The sequence below is a fragment of the Mustelus asterias genome, chromosome 6, assembly GCF_964213995.1.
Source record: "Mustelus asterias chromosome 6, sMusAst1.hap1.1, whole genome shotgun sequence".
Classification (NCBI taxonomy): domain Eukaryota; kingdom Metazoa; phylum Chordata; class Chondrichthyes; order Carcharhiniformes; family Triakidae; genus Mustelus; species Mustelus asterias.
This window is the reverse complement of record NC_135806.1, coordinates 33,632,282-33,648,515: the sequence shown is the minus strand read 5'-3', so window position 1 is coordinate 33,648,515 and position 16,234 is coordinate 33,632,282. Positions and strand designations below refer to the sequence as shown.

Genomic DNA, 16,234 nt, shown 5'->3' with positions numbered 1-16,234 from the left:
ATCAGTGCTTGGTCCTCTGCTCTTTGTGATTTTTATTAATGACTTAGAGGAGGGGGCTAATGGGTGGATCAGTAAATTTGCTGATGACACCAAGATTGGTGGAGTAGTGGATGAGGTGGAGGGCTGTTGTAGGCTGCAAAGAGACATAGATAGGATGCAAAGCTGGGCTGAAAAATGGCAAATGGAGTTTAACCCTGATAAATGTGAGGCGATTCATTTTGGTAGGACTAATTTAAATGTGGATTACAGGGTCAACGGTTGGGTTCTGAAGATTGTGGAGGAACAGAGAGATCTTGGGGTCCATATCCACAGATCTCTAAAGGTTGCCACTCAAGTGGATAGAGCTGTGAAGAAGGCCTATAGTGTGTTAGCTTTTATTAACAGGGGGTTGGAGTTTAAGAGCCATGGGGTTATGCCGCAACTGTACAGGACCTTGGTGAGACCACATTTGGAATATTGTGTGCAGTTCTGGTCACCTCACTATAAGAAGGATGTGGAAGCGCTGGAAAGAGTGCAGAGAAGATTTACCAGGATCCTGCCTGGTTTGGAGGGTAGGTCTTATGAGGAAAGGTTGAGGGAGCTAGGGCTGTTCTCTCTGGAGCGGAGGAGGCTGAGGGGAGACTTAATAGAGGTTTATAAAATCATGAAGGGGATAGATAGAGTGAACGTTCAAAGACTATTTCCTCGGGTGGATGGAGCTATTACAAGGGGGCATAACTACAGGGTTCATGGTGGGAGATATAGGAAGGATTTCAGAGGTATCAGAGGTTGAGAGTGGTTGGAGTGTGGAATGGATTGCCTGCAGTGATAGTGGAGTCAGACACTTTAGGAACATTTAAGCGGTTATTGGATAGGCACATGGAGCAAACCAGGATGATAGGGAGTGGGATAGCTTGATCTTGGTTTCAGATAAAGCTCGGCACAACATCGTGGGCCGAAGAGCCTGTTCCGTGCTGTACTGTTCTATGTTCTATCTATGTATCCTCTGATGGTCCTCATCGCTATCTGCTAATCCACCAACCTTTGTGTCATCCGCAAATTTATTAATCAAACCAGTTATATTTTCCTCCAAATCTGATTCCTGAGGAACGCCACTTGTCACAGCCCTCCATTCATAAACGCACCCTTCTACTGCTACCCTCTGTCTTCTATGACTGACGGTAGTCATGATGTGGAGATGCCGGCGTTGGACTGGGGTAAACACAGTAAGAAGTTTAACACCAGGTTAAAGTCCAACAGGTTTATTTGGTAGCAAAAGCCACACAAGCTTTCGGAGCTCTAAGCCCCTTCTTCAGGTGAGTGGCTGAATTTAAGGCCACTCACCTGAAGAAGGGGCTTAGAGCTCCGAAAGCTTGTGTGGCTTTTGCTACCAAATAAACCTGTTGGACTTTAACCTGGTGTTGTTAAACTTCTTTCTATGACTGAGCCATTTTTGTATCCACCTTGCCAGCTCACCTCTGATCCCATGCCACTTTACCTTAGAAATCATAGAAACCCTACAGTGCAGAAACAGGCCATTCAGCCCATCAAGTCTGCACCGACCACAATCCCACCCAGGCCCTACTCCCATATCCCTACACATATTACCCGCTAATCCCTCTAACCTACGCATCTCCGGACACTAAGGGGCAATTTTAGCATGGCCAATCAACCTAACCCGCACATCTTTGGACTGTGGGAGGAAACCAGAGCACCCGGAGGAAACCCACGCAGACACGAGGAGAATGTGCAAACTCCACACAGACAGTGACCCAAGCCGGGAATCGAACCCAGGACCCTGGAGCTGTGAAGCAGCAGTGCTAACCACTGTGCTACCTTCTGCACCAATCTGCCATGAAGGACCTTGTCAAAGACCTTACTCAAGTCCATGTAGACAACATCCACTGCCCTACCCTCATCAATCACCTTTGTCACTTCCTCAAAAAACTCGACCAAATTAGTGAGACAGGACCACCCCTTCACCAAACCATGTTGCCTCTCACTAATACGTCCACTTATTTCCAAGTGGAATAAATCATGTCTCGAAGAATCCTCTCCAATAATTTCCCTACCGCTGATGTAAGGCTCACCGGCCTGTAGTTACCTGGATTATTCTTGCTACCCTTCTTCAAAAGAGGAACAACATTGGCTATTCTCCAATCCTCTGAGACCTGTTGGATTTTAACCTGGTGTTGAGACTTCTTACTGTGCCTCCCCTGTCGCCAGTGAGGATTCAAGATTTCTCTCAAGGCACCAGCAATTTCCTCCCTTGCCTCTCTCAGTATTCTGGGGTATATCCCATCAGGTCCTGGGGACTTGTCTGCCTCAATGTTTCTCAAGAACCCCAATACCTCCTCCTTTTTGATCTCAACATGACCTAAACTATCTGCACACCCTTTCCCAGACTCATCATCCACCAAGTCCTTCTCTTTGGCGAATACTGATGCAAAGTACTCATTCAATACCTCGCCCATTTCCTCTGGCTCCATGCATAGATTCCCTCCTTCGTCCTTAAGTGGGCCAACTCTCTCCCTGGCTACCCTCTTGCTCTTTATATCTGTATAAAAAGCCTTGGGAATTTCCTTAATCCTGCTGGCCAATGTTTTCTCGTGATCTCTTTTAGCTCTCCTTACTCCTTGCTTAAGTTTCTTTCTACTTTCTTTGTACTCCAAACTTGCTTCGTGTGTTCCCAGCCTCCTAGCTTTGACAAATGCTTCCTTTTTCTCTTTGACTAGGCTCACAATATCTCTCGTTATCCAAGGTTCCCAAAACTTGCCATACTTATCCTTCATCCTTACAGGAATGTGCCGGTCCTGAATCCCTATCAACTTACACTTGAAAGCCTCCCACATGCCAGATGTTGATTTGCCCTCAAACATCTGCCCCCAATCTACATTCTTCAGTTCCTGCCTAATTTTGTTGTAATTAGTCTTTCCCCAGTTTAGCACCTTCACTTGAGAACTACGCTTATCTTTATCCATCAGTACTTTAAAGCTTACTGAATTGTGGTCACTGTTCCTGAACTGTTCCCCTACTGAAACATCGACCACCTGGCCGGACTCATTCCCCAATACCAGGTCCAGTATGGCCCCTTCCCTCGTTGGACTATCTACATACTGTTTCAAGAAACCCTCCTGGATGTTCCTTACAAACTTTGCCCCATCCACGCCCCTAGCATTAAGTGAGTCCCAGTCAGTATAGGAGAAGTTAAAATCTCCCACCACACCACACTTTTACATCTTGCCAAAATCTGCCTACATATCTGTTCCTCTATCTCCCGCTGGCAGTTGGGTGGCCGATAGTAAACCCCCAACATTGTGATTACACCCTTCCTATTCCTGAGCTTTACCCATATTGCCTCGCTGTATGAGCCCCCCCGAGGTGTCCTCCTGCAGTACAGCAGTGATGTTCTCCTTAACCAGGAGTGCAACTTCCCCTATCCCTTTTACATCCCCCTCTATCCCACCTGAAACATCTGTATCCTGGAATGTTAAGCTGCCAATCCTGTCCTTCCCTTAACCAAGTCTCTGTAATGGCAACAACATCATAGTTCCTCGTACTAATCCAAGCTCTTAAGTTCATCTGCCTTAACTGTTACACTTCTCGCATTGAAACAAATGCACTTCAGTCCACCAGGCCCTCTTTGATTAGCAACCTCACCCTGCCTGCTGTTTCTCTGAGTCTTACTGGCTTAGATAGGATGGACGTAGGGAAGTTGTTTCCATTAGCAGGGGAGACTAGGACGCGGGGGCACAGCCTTAGAATAAAAGGGAGTCACTTTAGAATAGAGATGAGGAGAAATTTCTTCAGCCAGAGAGTGGTGGGTCTGTGGAATTCATTGCCACAGAGGGCTGTGGAGGCCGAGACGTTGAGCGTCTTCAAGACAGAAATTGATAAATTCTTGATTTCTCGAGGAATTAAGGGCTATGGGGAGAGAGCGGGTAAATGGAGTTGAAATCAACCATGATTGAATGGTGGAGTGGACTCGATGGGCCGAATGGCCTTACTTCCGCTCCTATGTCTTATGGTCTTATTCCCTGGTTCCCCTTCAGCTAATTCACCTTTGCTTTGATTCCCAACCCCCTGCCAAACTAGTTTAAATCCTACTGTGTGACACTAGCAAACCTCCCAGCCAGAATATTTATGCCCTTCCAGTTTAGATGCAACCCATCCTTCTTGTACAGGTCCCACCTGCCCCGGAAGAGACCCCAATGGTCCAGATATCTGAAACCCTCCCTCCTACACCAGCTGTTTAGCCACGTGTTGAACTGCATTATCCTCCTATTCCTAGCCTCACTAGTACCTGGCACAGGGTGTAATCCTGAGATTACAACCCGAGAGGTCCTGCTTTTTAACTTTCTACCTAACTCCCTAAACTGCTGCTGCAGAACCTCACTCTTCCTACCTATGTCATTAGTACCAATATGTACCACGACCTCTGGCTGTTCACTCTCTCCCTTCAGAATGCTTTCTGCCCATTCAGAGACAACCTGGACCTTGGCACCAGGGAGGCAACATAAGAACATAAGAAATAGGAGCAGGAGTAGGCCATCTAGCCCCTCGAGCCTGCCCCGCCATTCAATAAGATCATGGCTGATCTGACGTGGATCAGTACCACTTACCCGCCTGATCCCCATAACCCTTAATTCCCTTACCGATCAGGAATCCATCCATCCGCGCTTTAAACATATTCAGCGAGGTAGCCTCCACCACCTCAGTGGGCAGAGAATTCCAGAGATTCACCACCCTCTGGGAGAAGAAGTTCCTCCTCAACTCTGTCTTAAACCGACCCCCCTTTATTTTGAGGCTGTGTCCTCTAGTTTTATCTTCCTTACTAAGTGGAAAGAATCTCTCCGCCTCCACCCTATCCAGCCCCCGCATTATCTTATAAGTCACCATAAGATCCCCCCTCATCCTTCTAAACTCCAACGAGTACAAACCCAATCTCCTCAGCCTCTCCTCATAATCCAAACCCCTCATCTCCGGTATCAGCCTGGTGAACCTTCTCTGCACTCCCTCCAATGCCAATATATCCTTCCTCATATAAGGGGACCAATACTGCACACAGTATTCCAGCTGCGGCCTCACCAATGCCCTGTACAGGTGCATCAAGACATCCCTGCTTTTATATTCTATCCCCTTCGCAATATAGGCCAACATCCCATTTGCCTTCTTGATCACCTGTTGTACCTGCAGACTGGGCTTTTGCGTCTCATGCACAAGGACCCCCAGGTCCCTTTGCACGGTAGCATGTTTTAATTTGTTTCCATTGAGATAATAATCCCATTTGTTATTATTTCCTCCAAAGTGTATAACCTCGCATTTCTCAACGTTATACTCCATTTGCCATATCCTCGCCCACTCACTCAGCCTGTCCAAATCTCTCTGCAGATCTTCTCCGTCCTCCACACGATTCACTTTTCCACTTATCTTTGTGTCATCTGCAAACTTCGTTACCCTACACTCCGTCCCCTCCTCCAGATCATCTATATAAATGGTAAACAGTTGCGGCCCGAGTACCGATCCCTGCGGCACGCCACTAGTTACCTTCCTCCAACCGGAAAAACACCCATTTATTCCGACTCTTTGCTTCCTGTCGGATAGCCAGTCCCCAATCCACTTTAACACACTACCCCCAACTCCGTGTGCCCTAATCTTCTTCAGCAGCCTTTTATGGGGCACCTTATCAAACGCCTTTTGGAAATCCAAAAACACCGCATCCACCGGTTCTCCTCCATCAACCGCCCTAGTCACATCTTCATAAAAATCCAACATGTTCGTCAAGCACGACTTTCCCCTCATGAATCCATGCTGCGTCTGATTGATCGAACCATTTCTATCCAGATGCCCTGCTATCTCCTCTTTAATAATGGATTCCAGCATTTTCCCTACTACAGACGTTAAGCTGACCGGCCTTTTGTCTCCTTCCTTTTTTAAACAGCGGCGTAACATTAGCCGTTTTCCAATCAACCGGCACTACCCCAGAATGCAACGAGTTTTGATAAATAATCACTAACGCATCCACTATTACCTCTGACATTTCTTTCAATACCCTGGGATGCATTCCATCCGGACCCGGGGACTTGTCCACCTTCAGTCCCATTAGTCTACCCAGCACTGCCTCTCTGGTAACATTAATTGTATTAAGTATTTCTCCTGCTGCCAACCCTCTATCGTTAATATTTGGCAAACTATTTGTGTCCTCCACCGTGAAGACCGACACAAAAAACTTATTTAAAGACTCAGCCATATCCTCATTTCCCACTATTAACTCCCCCCTCTCGTCCTCCAAGGGTCCAACATTCACTCTAGCCACTCTATTCCTTTTTATATATTTATAAAAACTTTTACTATCATTTTTTATATTAATTGCTAGCCGAGCTTCATAGTCTAGCCTTCCTTTCTTTATCGCTTTCTTAGTCTCTCTTTGTTGTTTCTTAAATTTTTCCCAATCACTTGTTTCTCCACTATTTTTGGCCACTCTGTACGCAGCTGTTTTTATTTTAATACTCTCCTTTATTTCCTTCGTTATCCACGGCTGGTTCTCCCTTTTCTTACAATCCTTGTTTTTTGCTGGAATATATTTTTGCTGAGAACTGAAAAGGATCTCCTTAAAAATCCTCCACTGTTCCTCAGCTATCCTACCTGCCAGCCTGCTCTCCCAGTCTACCTTAGCCAATTCATCCCTCATCCTATCATATTTCCCTCTGTTCAAACAGAGGACACTGGTTTGGGACCAAACTTTCTCCTCTTCCATCTGAATCAGGAATTCGACCATATTGTGGTCACTAGACCCAAGAGGGTCCTTCACAAACCATCCTGGTGTCTCTTTCACATCCACAGAAGCGCCTATCTGCACCCCTAACTCCAGAAACCCCTATAACTATTACTCTAGTCCTCTTTGTCCTTCCCTGCTTAACAACAGAGCCAGTCGTGGTGCCACTGCTCTGGCTGCTGCTGCTGTTGCCTGGTCTCAAGGGTGTTGACTATGAAAAGAGGTTAAATAAAAACAATTGTTTTCACTGGAAAGATGGAGGCTGAGGGGAGGCCTGATAGATTATGAGGGGCACAGGGTAGATAATCAGAAGCTTTTTCCCAGGGTGAAAATGTCAATTACAAGGGGGCACAGGTTCCAGGTGAGAGGAGGAAAGTATAAGAAAGATGTGCGGGGGAGATTTTTCATGCAGAGAGTGGTGGGTGCATGGAATGCACTGCCAGGTGGTGGAAGCAGGCACATTAGCAAGATTTATAGAATCTCTACAGTGCAGAAAGAGGCCGTTCAACCCAGGTGCAATCCCAAAGCCCCATGTGTTTACTCTACTAATCCCCCTGACACTAAGGAGCAATTTAGCACAGCCAATCCACCTAAACCGCACATCTTTGGAGTGTGGGAGAAACCAGTGCACCCAAAGGAAACCCACACAGACACAAGGAGAGCATGCAAACTCCACAAAGACACAAGGCTGAAAGTGAACCAGGTTCCCTGGCGCGATGAGGCAACAGTGCTAACCACTGTGTCACCCTAAGAGGCATCTGGATGGGTACATGAATATGGAGGGATATGGTCCACGGTCAGACAGAAGGTTTCTTATTAATTTCGTTAGGGTATCATGATCGGCACAGGCTTGGAGGGCTGAAGGGCCTGTTATTGTGCTGTACTTTTCATAGAATCCCTACAGTGCAGAAGGAGACCATTCAGCCCATCAAGCCTGCGCCGACAACAATTCCACCCAGGCCCTATCCTCATAACTCCACATATTTACCCTGCTTGTCCCCCTGACACTAAAGGGCAATTTGGCATGGTCAATCAACCTAACCTGCACATCTGTACTTTTCTTTGCTGTTAGTCAAATGTGACACCAAGGTTGAAAATAGGTTGGTTCAGACTCGGCAGTTTCCGGGTATAGTGATAGAGTCAATGGCTCATAAATAGGATTTGCAATAGGGATAGAAGACAATAGTCCTCCCATTATTTAGCTGGAGGAATCTTTCTGCACCAGTGCTAGGTGTCAGACAAGCAGTGTGATAATATAGAAACAGTGAAGGTGTCAACAGACGCGAGATAAAGCTGTTTCTCCAGATGATGCTGCCAAGTGGCACCATTTAGTCAAGGAATAGGAGCAGGTCATGGATTTATATTCTAACCAAAGGTTAGTAGTGCTGGAGCAAGAAAATAAGCTACTGCAATTGTTCCTCTCACTATGACTGGATTGATAAGAATGGAACTATCCTCCTCCAATGCCTCTCCACAATCAGTCTGGGCAGATATGGGCTGATAGCTTGCAAGAATTGAGGATGTCAAAATTTGTTTTTTTTTGCAGATGGGGGGGTGGTGATGACGGTAGATTTGAAGGGGACAGTACCTGAGAAGATGGAGAACTGCTAACAATATCAGTTTAACATAGGGGCAAGAAAGGGAAGTTGAGTGCTCAGTAGTTTAGTGGGTATAGGTCAAAGCACATGGACAAAATGAGCTTAGAGAAGGCACAGGAGACAGCAGAGAAAAGATTAAAGTTCCAGCTCGTGCAGAAAGGAATCTTAGGGAGCAGTGACAAGAATTGCACCAGATGGAACAGCCAGCCTACAAGAAAATAATTGTTTTAATGGGGAATGAGAACAGCGAAGGCAGACACAAGAGCGCACGTTCACTCGCTGCAAAAATCATAGAAATCATAGAAACCCTACAGTACAGAAAGAGGCCATTCGGCCCATCGAGTCTGCACCGACCACAATCCCACCCAGGCCCTACCCCCATATCCCTACATATTTTACCCGCTAATCCCTCTAATCTACGCATCCCAGAACACTGAGGGGCAATTTAGCATGGCCAATCTACCTAACCCGCACATATTTGTACTGTGGGAGGAAACCGGAGCACCCGGAGGAAACCCACGCATACACGAGGAGAATGTGCAAACTCCACACAGTGACCCAAGCCGGGAATCGAACCCAGGTCCCTGGAGCTTGAAGCAGCAGTGCTAACCACTGTGCCGCCCCGTGTTGTGTGAACAGTTGGCCAAAAGTTGGGATTCAGTAAATGAATTGGTAGGGAGATTTTTCCAGGGACAGAAACTGAAGTAGGATTGTGAGATCGAAGTGGATGGAGAACTATTGAAGAATATGAGCAGAAATGCTTCATCTGTGATTAACAAAATGGCAACAAGGCCACATGAGATGCAAGGTTAAGAGAAGGGTCATGCATATTATTCTGGCATGGTAACATAGATCAGATTAGAACCAACTAAACAAAACTGATGGTTGTTTTCTCATCTCAAACCCACAGCTGGATCACATGCTAAATAATGCCATAATTATTTTTAAAGGTACAACAGGGAATAGAAGAAATTAAGTATCAGTGTAGATTTGACTCAACAATAATGGGACGGCACAGTAGTTAGCACTGCTGCTTCACAGTGCCAGGGACCTGAATTCGATTTCCGGCTTGGGTCACTGTCTGTGTGGAGTTTGCACGTTCTCCCAGTGGGTTTCCTCCGGATGCTCCGGTTTCCTCCCAGTCTGAAAGACGTGGTTAGGTGACCCGAACAGGCACTGGACTGTGGCAACTAGAGGAATTTCACAGTAACTTCATTGCAGTGTTAATGCAAGCCTTACTTGCGACTAATAAATAAACTTTAACTTGAATGAGCATTCTTAAACTGAAGAATTGTATTTTGTGCTCCAGGTGTTGTGTTAGCAGACAATTCCCTCGAATATCTCATGTATGCGTTTTCTCATCTGGCAGCTGATGTACACATTAGCATTAACAAGCGCCAAATTAACATTGATATTTTTGATCCAGACAGTGGAACCATCACGGATAATCTTTGGATTTCAGATAATTAAACCAACAATTCCAGGCAATCCAGCTCATGAAATGTATCTGGAGCCTTACTAGCTTGAAAAGCTTAGCTTCTTATTCGTCTAATGGAGGTCGGTCACCAGTGGTGTGCCCCAGGGATCTGTTCTGGGACCCTTGCTGTTTGTCATTTTCATAAATGACCTGGATGAGGAAGCGGAGGGATGGGTTGGTAAGTTTGCCGACGACACGAAGGTTGGTGGGGTTGTGGATAGTCTGGAGGGATGTCAGAAGTTACAGAGAGACATAGATAGGATGCAAGACTGGGCGGACAAGTGGCAGATGGACTTCAACCCAGATAAATGCGTAGTGGTCCATTTTGGTAGGTCAAATGGGATGAAGGAGTACAATATAAAGGGAAAGACTCTTAGTACTGTAGAAGGTCAGAAGGACCTTGGGGTCCGGGTCAATAGGACTCTGAAATCAGCCCTGCAGGTGGAGGAGGTGGTTAAGAAGGCATATGGTGTGCTGGCCTTTATCAATCGAGGGATTGAGTTTAGGAGTCCAGGGATAATGATGCAGCTATACAAGACCCTCGTCAGACCCCACTTGGAGTACTGTGCTCAGTTCTGGTCGCCTCACTATAGGAAGGATGTGGAAAAGATTGAAAGGGTGCAGAGGAGATTTACAAGGGTGTTGCCTGGATTGAGTGGCATGCCTTATGAGGATAGGCTGAGGGAGCTCGGTCTTTTCTCCTTGGAGAGACGAAGGATGAGAGGAGACCTAATAGAGGTGTATAAGATGTTGAGAGGCATAGATCGGGTGGACTCTCAGAGGCTTTTTCCCAGGGTGGAAATTTCTGCTACGAGAGGATACAGGTTTAGGGTGCTGGGGGGTAAGTACAGGGGAGATGTTAGGGGTAAGTTTTTCACACAGAGGGTGGTGGGCGAGTGGAATCGGCTGCCGTCAGTGGTGGTGGAGGCGAACTCAATAGGGTCTTTTAAGAGACTCCTGGATGAGTACATGGAGCGTAATAGGATGGAGGGTTATAGGTAGGTCTAAAAGGTAGGGATGTGTTCGGCACAACTTGTGGGCCGAAGGGCCTGTTTGTGCTGTAGTTTTTCTATGTTTCTAATCAACTTTGTAGGAGATTGTATTCTTGATATCAAATAAAATCATGAATAACTCAAATTGCATCAACATCACCCCAACCACCCCCCTTGCAAAGTTAACTCCAGAAAAGTAGCTCTTGCCTCCCCCTATTGAAACCAAACAGCCTCTACATTATCCTCCCTGAAATTGACCAATCGGACATGTGACTCAAAGAACAAAGAACAATACAGCACAGGAACAGGCCCTTCGGCCCTCCAAGCCCGCGCCGCTCCCTGGTCCAGGATTGAATCCTGAATCCAGGATCCCCGCCCAATTTTCCAGCCTATCTACCAATATCCTATCCACCGAGCTGTCCCTCACAGCTACGATGCTTTGTTCATTACAACCTATTAACTTACCCCCACCCCCCCATTCCAGACCATGTGATCTCCAGGGAGAGGCGAAAACCCAGAGTGAAAAACCCCAGGGCCAATATGGGGAAAAAAAAATCTGGGAAATTCCTCTCCGACCCCCTGAGGCGATCGAAACGAGTCCAGGAGATCACAATGGCCCCGATCGGAAAATGCTTCCCAACCCTAGTCATTTCCACTTCCACGAACACCATATGAATTCCCTGCCCCCGAGACAGGTTCCCAACTATCCGCAGTCTCACTCTGTACTGGCACCAGCAAGATGATCGTAGAATGAAGCCTTGAAACGAGAAACCAGGAACAATTAGCCCGCGCCGCTCCCTGGTCCAAACTAGACCACTCTTTTGTATCCCTCCATTCCCACTCCGTTCATATAGCTGTCTAGATAAGTCTTAAACGTTCCCAGTGTGTCCGCCTCCACCACCTTGCCCGGCAACACATTCCAGGCCCCCACGACCCTCTGTGTGAAATATGTCCTTCTGATATCTGTGTTAAACCTCCCCCCCTTCACCTTGAACCTATGACCCCTCGTGAACGTCACCACCGACCCGGGGAAAAGCTTCCCACCGTTCACCCTATCTATGCCTTTCATAATTTTATACACCTCTATTAAGTCTCCCCTCATCCTCCGTCTTTCCAAGGAGAACAACCCCAGTTTCCCCAATCTCTCCTCATAACCAAGCCCCTCCATACCAGGCAACATCCTGGTAAACCTCCTCTGTACTCTCTCCAAAGCCTCCACGTCCTTCTGGTAGTGTGGCGACCAGAACTGGACGCAGTATTCCAAATGCGGCCGAACCAACGTTCTATACATCTGCAACATCAGACCCCAACTTTTATACTCTATGCCCCGTCCTATAAAGGCAAGCATGCCATATGCCTTCTTCACCACCTTCTCCACCTGTGACGTCACCTTCAAAGATCTGTGGACTTGCACACCCAGGTCCCTCTGCGTCTCTACACCCTTTATGGTTCTTCCATTTATCGTGTAGCTCCTCCCTACATTATTCCCACCAAAATGCATCACTTCGCATTTATCAGGATTGAACTCCATCTGCCATTTCCTTGCCCAAATTTCCAGCCTATCTATATCCTTCTGTAGCCTCTGACAATGTTCCTCACTATCTGCAAGTCCTGCCAGTTTTACTGATCACCCCAGTTACTCCTTCTTCCAGATCATTTATATAAATCACAAACAGCAGAGGTCCCAATACAGAGCCCTGCGGTACACCACTAGTCACAGGCCTCCAGCCGGAAAAAGACCCTTCCACTACCACCCTCTGTCTTCTGTGACCAAGCCAGTTCTCCACCCATCTAGCCCGAACTAGATGGGTGGAGAACTCGCCCGAACTGCCTGCAGCTGAACTCTCTTAACAAGGGAGACCTCTATATAAAGACAAGCAATCGCGCCAGGAAGATGACATCAAGGAGCAGTGCCCCACACTTCAATGATACTGAGCTGGCCCATCTACTGGATGCTGTTGAGGAGAGGTGGGCAATTATGTACCACTCCAGATTGGAGATGACCAAGGGCTGGACAGCCAATGTGGCTTGGGAGGCAGTGGCTGCAGCTGTCAGTGCCAGAGCACTAGCATGCAGGACCTCCTTTGGGCAGCAAAGGTGAGTGTCCATCCCATCCTGACATTGCAGGTGTGACACATGGAACCAATGTTGAGCCATCCCTGACACCCTGTGGCCTTCCACTACATTCCTCCAATCCCTCTGGCAGCCCCAGACTGCCGAGGCACAGCCCTGAAAATCCCCACCCGATTGTCGAATCCCACACGGTGATCTTCCATCCATCAGGTTTTCAATTCTCCCTGATGTCCCCACAGGATAAGACTGTGCATAACTGACGGGAGCGGGCAAAAACTGGTGGTGGGGCCCCCAAGCTTTGCCACCTCACCACCTTTGAGCAGTAGTTGTCAGCCACAGTGCCTGTCCAGCTGATGGACAGGACTCTTGCAACAGATACCAAGGTAGGCAGGACTATTGCAACAGCCAGATAGATCCGCCCTAGAAGCCTTCCCCTTTGTTCCCCACTCTGCACATTGCCTCTTAACTGCCTAAAAACCACTCACTCAAACTCTTCCCAGTTCCCAAAGGTCATCAATCACATCTCTCACAGATGATGCTAGACCTGGCGAGTTTAACCATTTAATGGTTTTCAGATTTCCAACATAACCCCATATTGCTCTTAGATCTGCTTTAGGTGCTGACTGAGGGATAATAGTTTAAACAGCAGGAGAATTCCCCAGATCTTCTGCAGTGCTATAGGACCTTTTAGTCACCCAGAGGACAGACAAGGCCTCAAATTAACATCACATCTGAAAGCCTGTTAGAACAACACAGCACTCCCTCATTACTGCACTGGAGCATCAACTTGAATTTTGCACACAGGTCTCCCGAATGTGACTCAAATGCAACCTTCGCTGACTCAAAAGCAAGAGTCATGGATCTGCAGGTGACATTTTCCCAGAACACATGCACAGGCAAACCAAGAGGAATCACAGGACAGTGGAAGATCATTTAGCCCATTGAGTCCATGCTGGTGCTCTATTAGGTCACTCCGCTCATCCTCATTCCTCTTAACCCGACAAAGTCTTCCTCTCTCTTTTGAAAGCCTCCATTTTCTGCCCCAACACTTTGGTAGTTTAATCCAGATCCTAAATGCACGCTGCGGCAAATGTTTTTTTTTTAATGCCACCATTAACCATTTTGCCACTCAAGTTGCATCAATATCTTCTGGTTCTCAACTGTTCATAGAATCACTGCAGTGCAGGAGGAGGCCATTTGAGCCACCAGGTCTGCACAGATTCTCCGACAGAGCATCCCAATCAGTACCCCAATAACCATGTACTTACCCCATTAATCCCCCCCCCTAACCTGCACATCTTTGGACTGTAGGAGGAAACCCACGCAGACACAGGGCGAACATGCAAACTCCAGGGTTACCCAAGGCTCGAATTGAACCTGGGTCCCTGGTACTGCGTGGCCAATGGTAGTCATGATGTGGAGATGCCGGCGTTGGACTGGGGTAAACACAGTAAGGAGTCTAACACTTTAACCTGGTGTTAAGACTCCGTAGGGCGAGGCAGCAGTGAAATCATCATAGAAATCATAGAAACCCTACAGTGCAGAAGGAGGCCATTCGGCCCATCGAGTCTGCACCGACCACGATCCCACCCAGGCCCTACCCCCACATATTTTACCTGCTAATCCCTCTAACCTACGCATCCCAGTACTCTAAGGGGCAATTTTTGTAACCTGGCCGATCAACCTAACCCGCACATCTTTGGACTGTGGGAGGAAACCTGAGCACCCGGAGAAAACCCACGCAGACACGAGGAGAATGTGCAAACTCCACACAGACAGTGACCCGAGCCGGGAATCGAACCCAGGACCCTGGAGCTGTGAAGCAGCAGTGCTAAGCACTGTGTTACCATGCTGCCCAGGGTTCAATCAAGAGAAACAGTTTCTACCTACTCTGACCAGACCCCTCATGGTTTTGAATGTCTCTATCAAATCTCAACTTTATTCCCTGAGGAGAACAGCCCCAGATTCTCAAATCTATCCACAAAACTGAAGTGACTCACGGCTGGAACTTTTCTCGTGAATCTTTTCTGTAGCCTCTGTGATGCCTTCACATCTTTCTAAAGTGTGATGCCCCAAATTGTACACAACACTCCAGTTGAGACAGAACCACTTTCATAGTTTTTTTTATAACTTTCTAGCTTTTGGACCTTGTGCCCCATTTATAAAGCCCAGGTTGCCTATGTTTTATTAACCAACTTTTCAACCTGCTTTCACCCCGCTGAAAACTACCCCATTTTATGTTGTCTTTAGACACTCTTTTCTTCTCCCTGCCTCAAGAAGTGGGGGAAGGGAACAAGCCGGGGGGGGGGGGGGTGTTAACACCGACATAAGTAACATGGCGGCGAGGCGCACCCCCCCCCCCCTCCGGATATTGGGTGGGGGGGCGGCTATGGAAGCAGTGAACAGGACACAGAGCTGGGCACAATGTAACAACTGACCCTCCTCACAACACGCCAGTGGGTGCCTGGATTGGCGCGGTCCTCGCGGATTTTTGCCATCCCCCTCCCGCGCCATTTAAACAAGAGGCCCACAGGGGCCCTGGCCCTTCATGTCTCCCCCCTCCTCTTCGACTCGCAGTCACCCCCTGATGCAAAGTAGTTGCGGCGGCAGCGCCTTAGTTTACCTTTATCCTCCCGAATTTCGGTCGCCATGAATGATGTGGAGAGGCTCGCCTCGTTCCGCCCTGGGGGCTGCGCTATCGCCGCTGCCCACTATCCGCTGCTCGCAAAATGGCGCCGCCAGTGAGGATCGCCGTCATCCCACAGGCCTCCGCGCTGCCTCGCGTCACAATGGGTGCCGTCGTAGCGTCACAATCAGCACCGCCCCCCGGTGAGCAGTCACTGGGCGGACTTGATTCTAGAGATTGGAAATTGTTGAGTGAACCTTGCATTCGATCAAAACCAATGTACTGCAGATTCAAGCCGCAGTTAACGTAACTCTGAACAGTTCAGAGTTAAACTCAAAATATGCAGTCAAATTGCTGGAACAAACAACATTTCTGAAAAGTCTCCCCCATGTCATTCATTTTTTTGATGGTCTTGTTCCAATAATCCAGTTTGATTTTCTATTATCAAAAAATGTTTAAACTTCCTATGGGAAAATAATTTGTAATGACATTTGAATTAACACACACAAAGAAGCATGATCATGAAGTAGTGCCTTTAAATTTGTGGGAGATGCTTTACCTGGGACAAGCTGCAACAGCCGGAACTCTGATACTGAGTCTGGTTCTACAGCGCAAAAGGGTGGGATAAAGAAGAGGAGAGCAGTAGTGATAGGGGACTCGATGGTCAGAGGTACAGACCGGAGGTTCTGTGGTTGGGACAGAGACTCCCGCATG

General features: G+C 47.5%; 1 protein-coding gene across 3 annotated transcripts in view; it reads right to left on the bottom strand.

Annotated features, from left to right (window-relative positions):
- ythdc1 (YTH N6-methyladenosine RNA binding protein C1) overlaps positions 1–15,652 on the bottom strand; it is an 84,086-nt gene extending 68,434 nt beyond the window's left edge. For all 3 annotated transcript variants that reach the window (XM_078214152.1, XM_078214154.1, XM_078214155.1), the window contains exon 1: positions 15,518–15,652. In XM_078214152.1, the coding sequence (XP_078070278.1) occupies positions 15,518–15,545 (28 nt within the window). In that variant the 5' untranslated portion in view covers positions 15,546–15,652. The remainder of the gene's footprint in view (positions 1–15,517) is intronic.
- Positions 15,653–16,234: the final 582 nt, after the last annotated feature.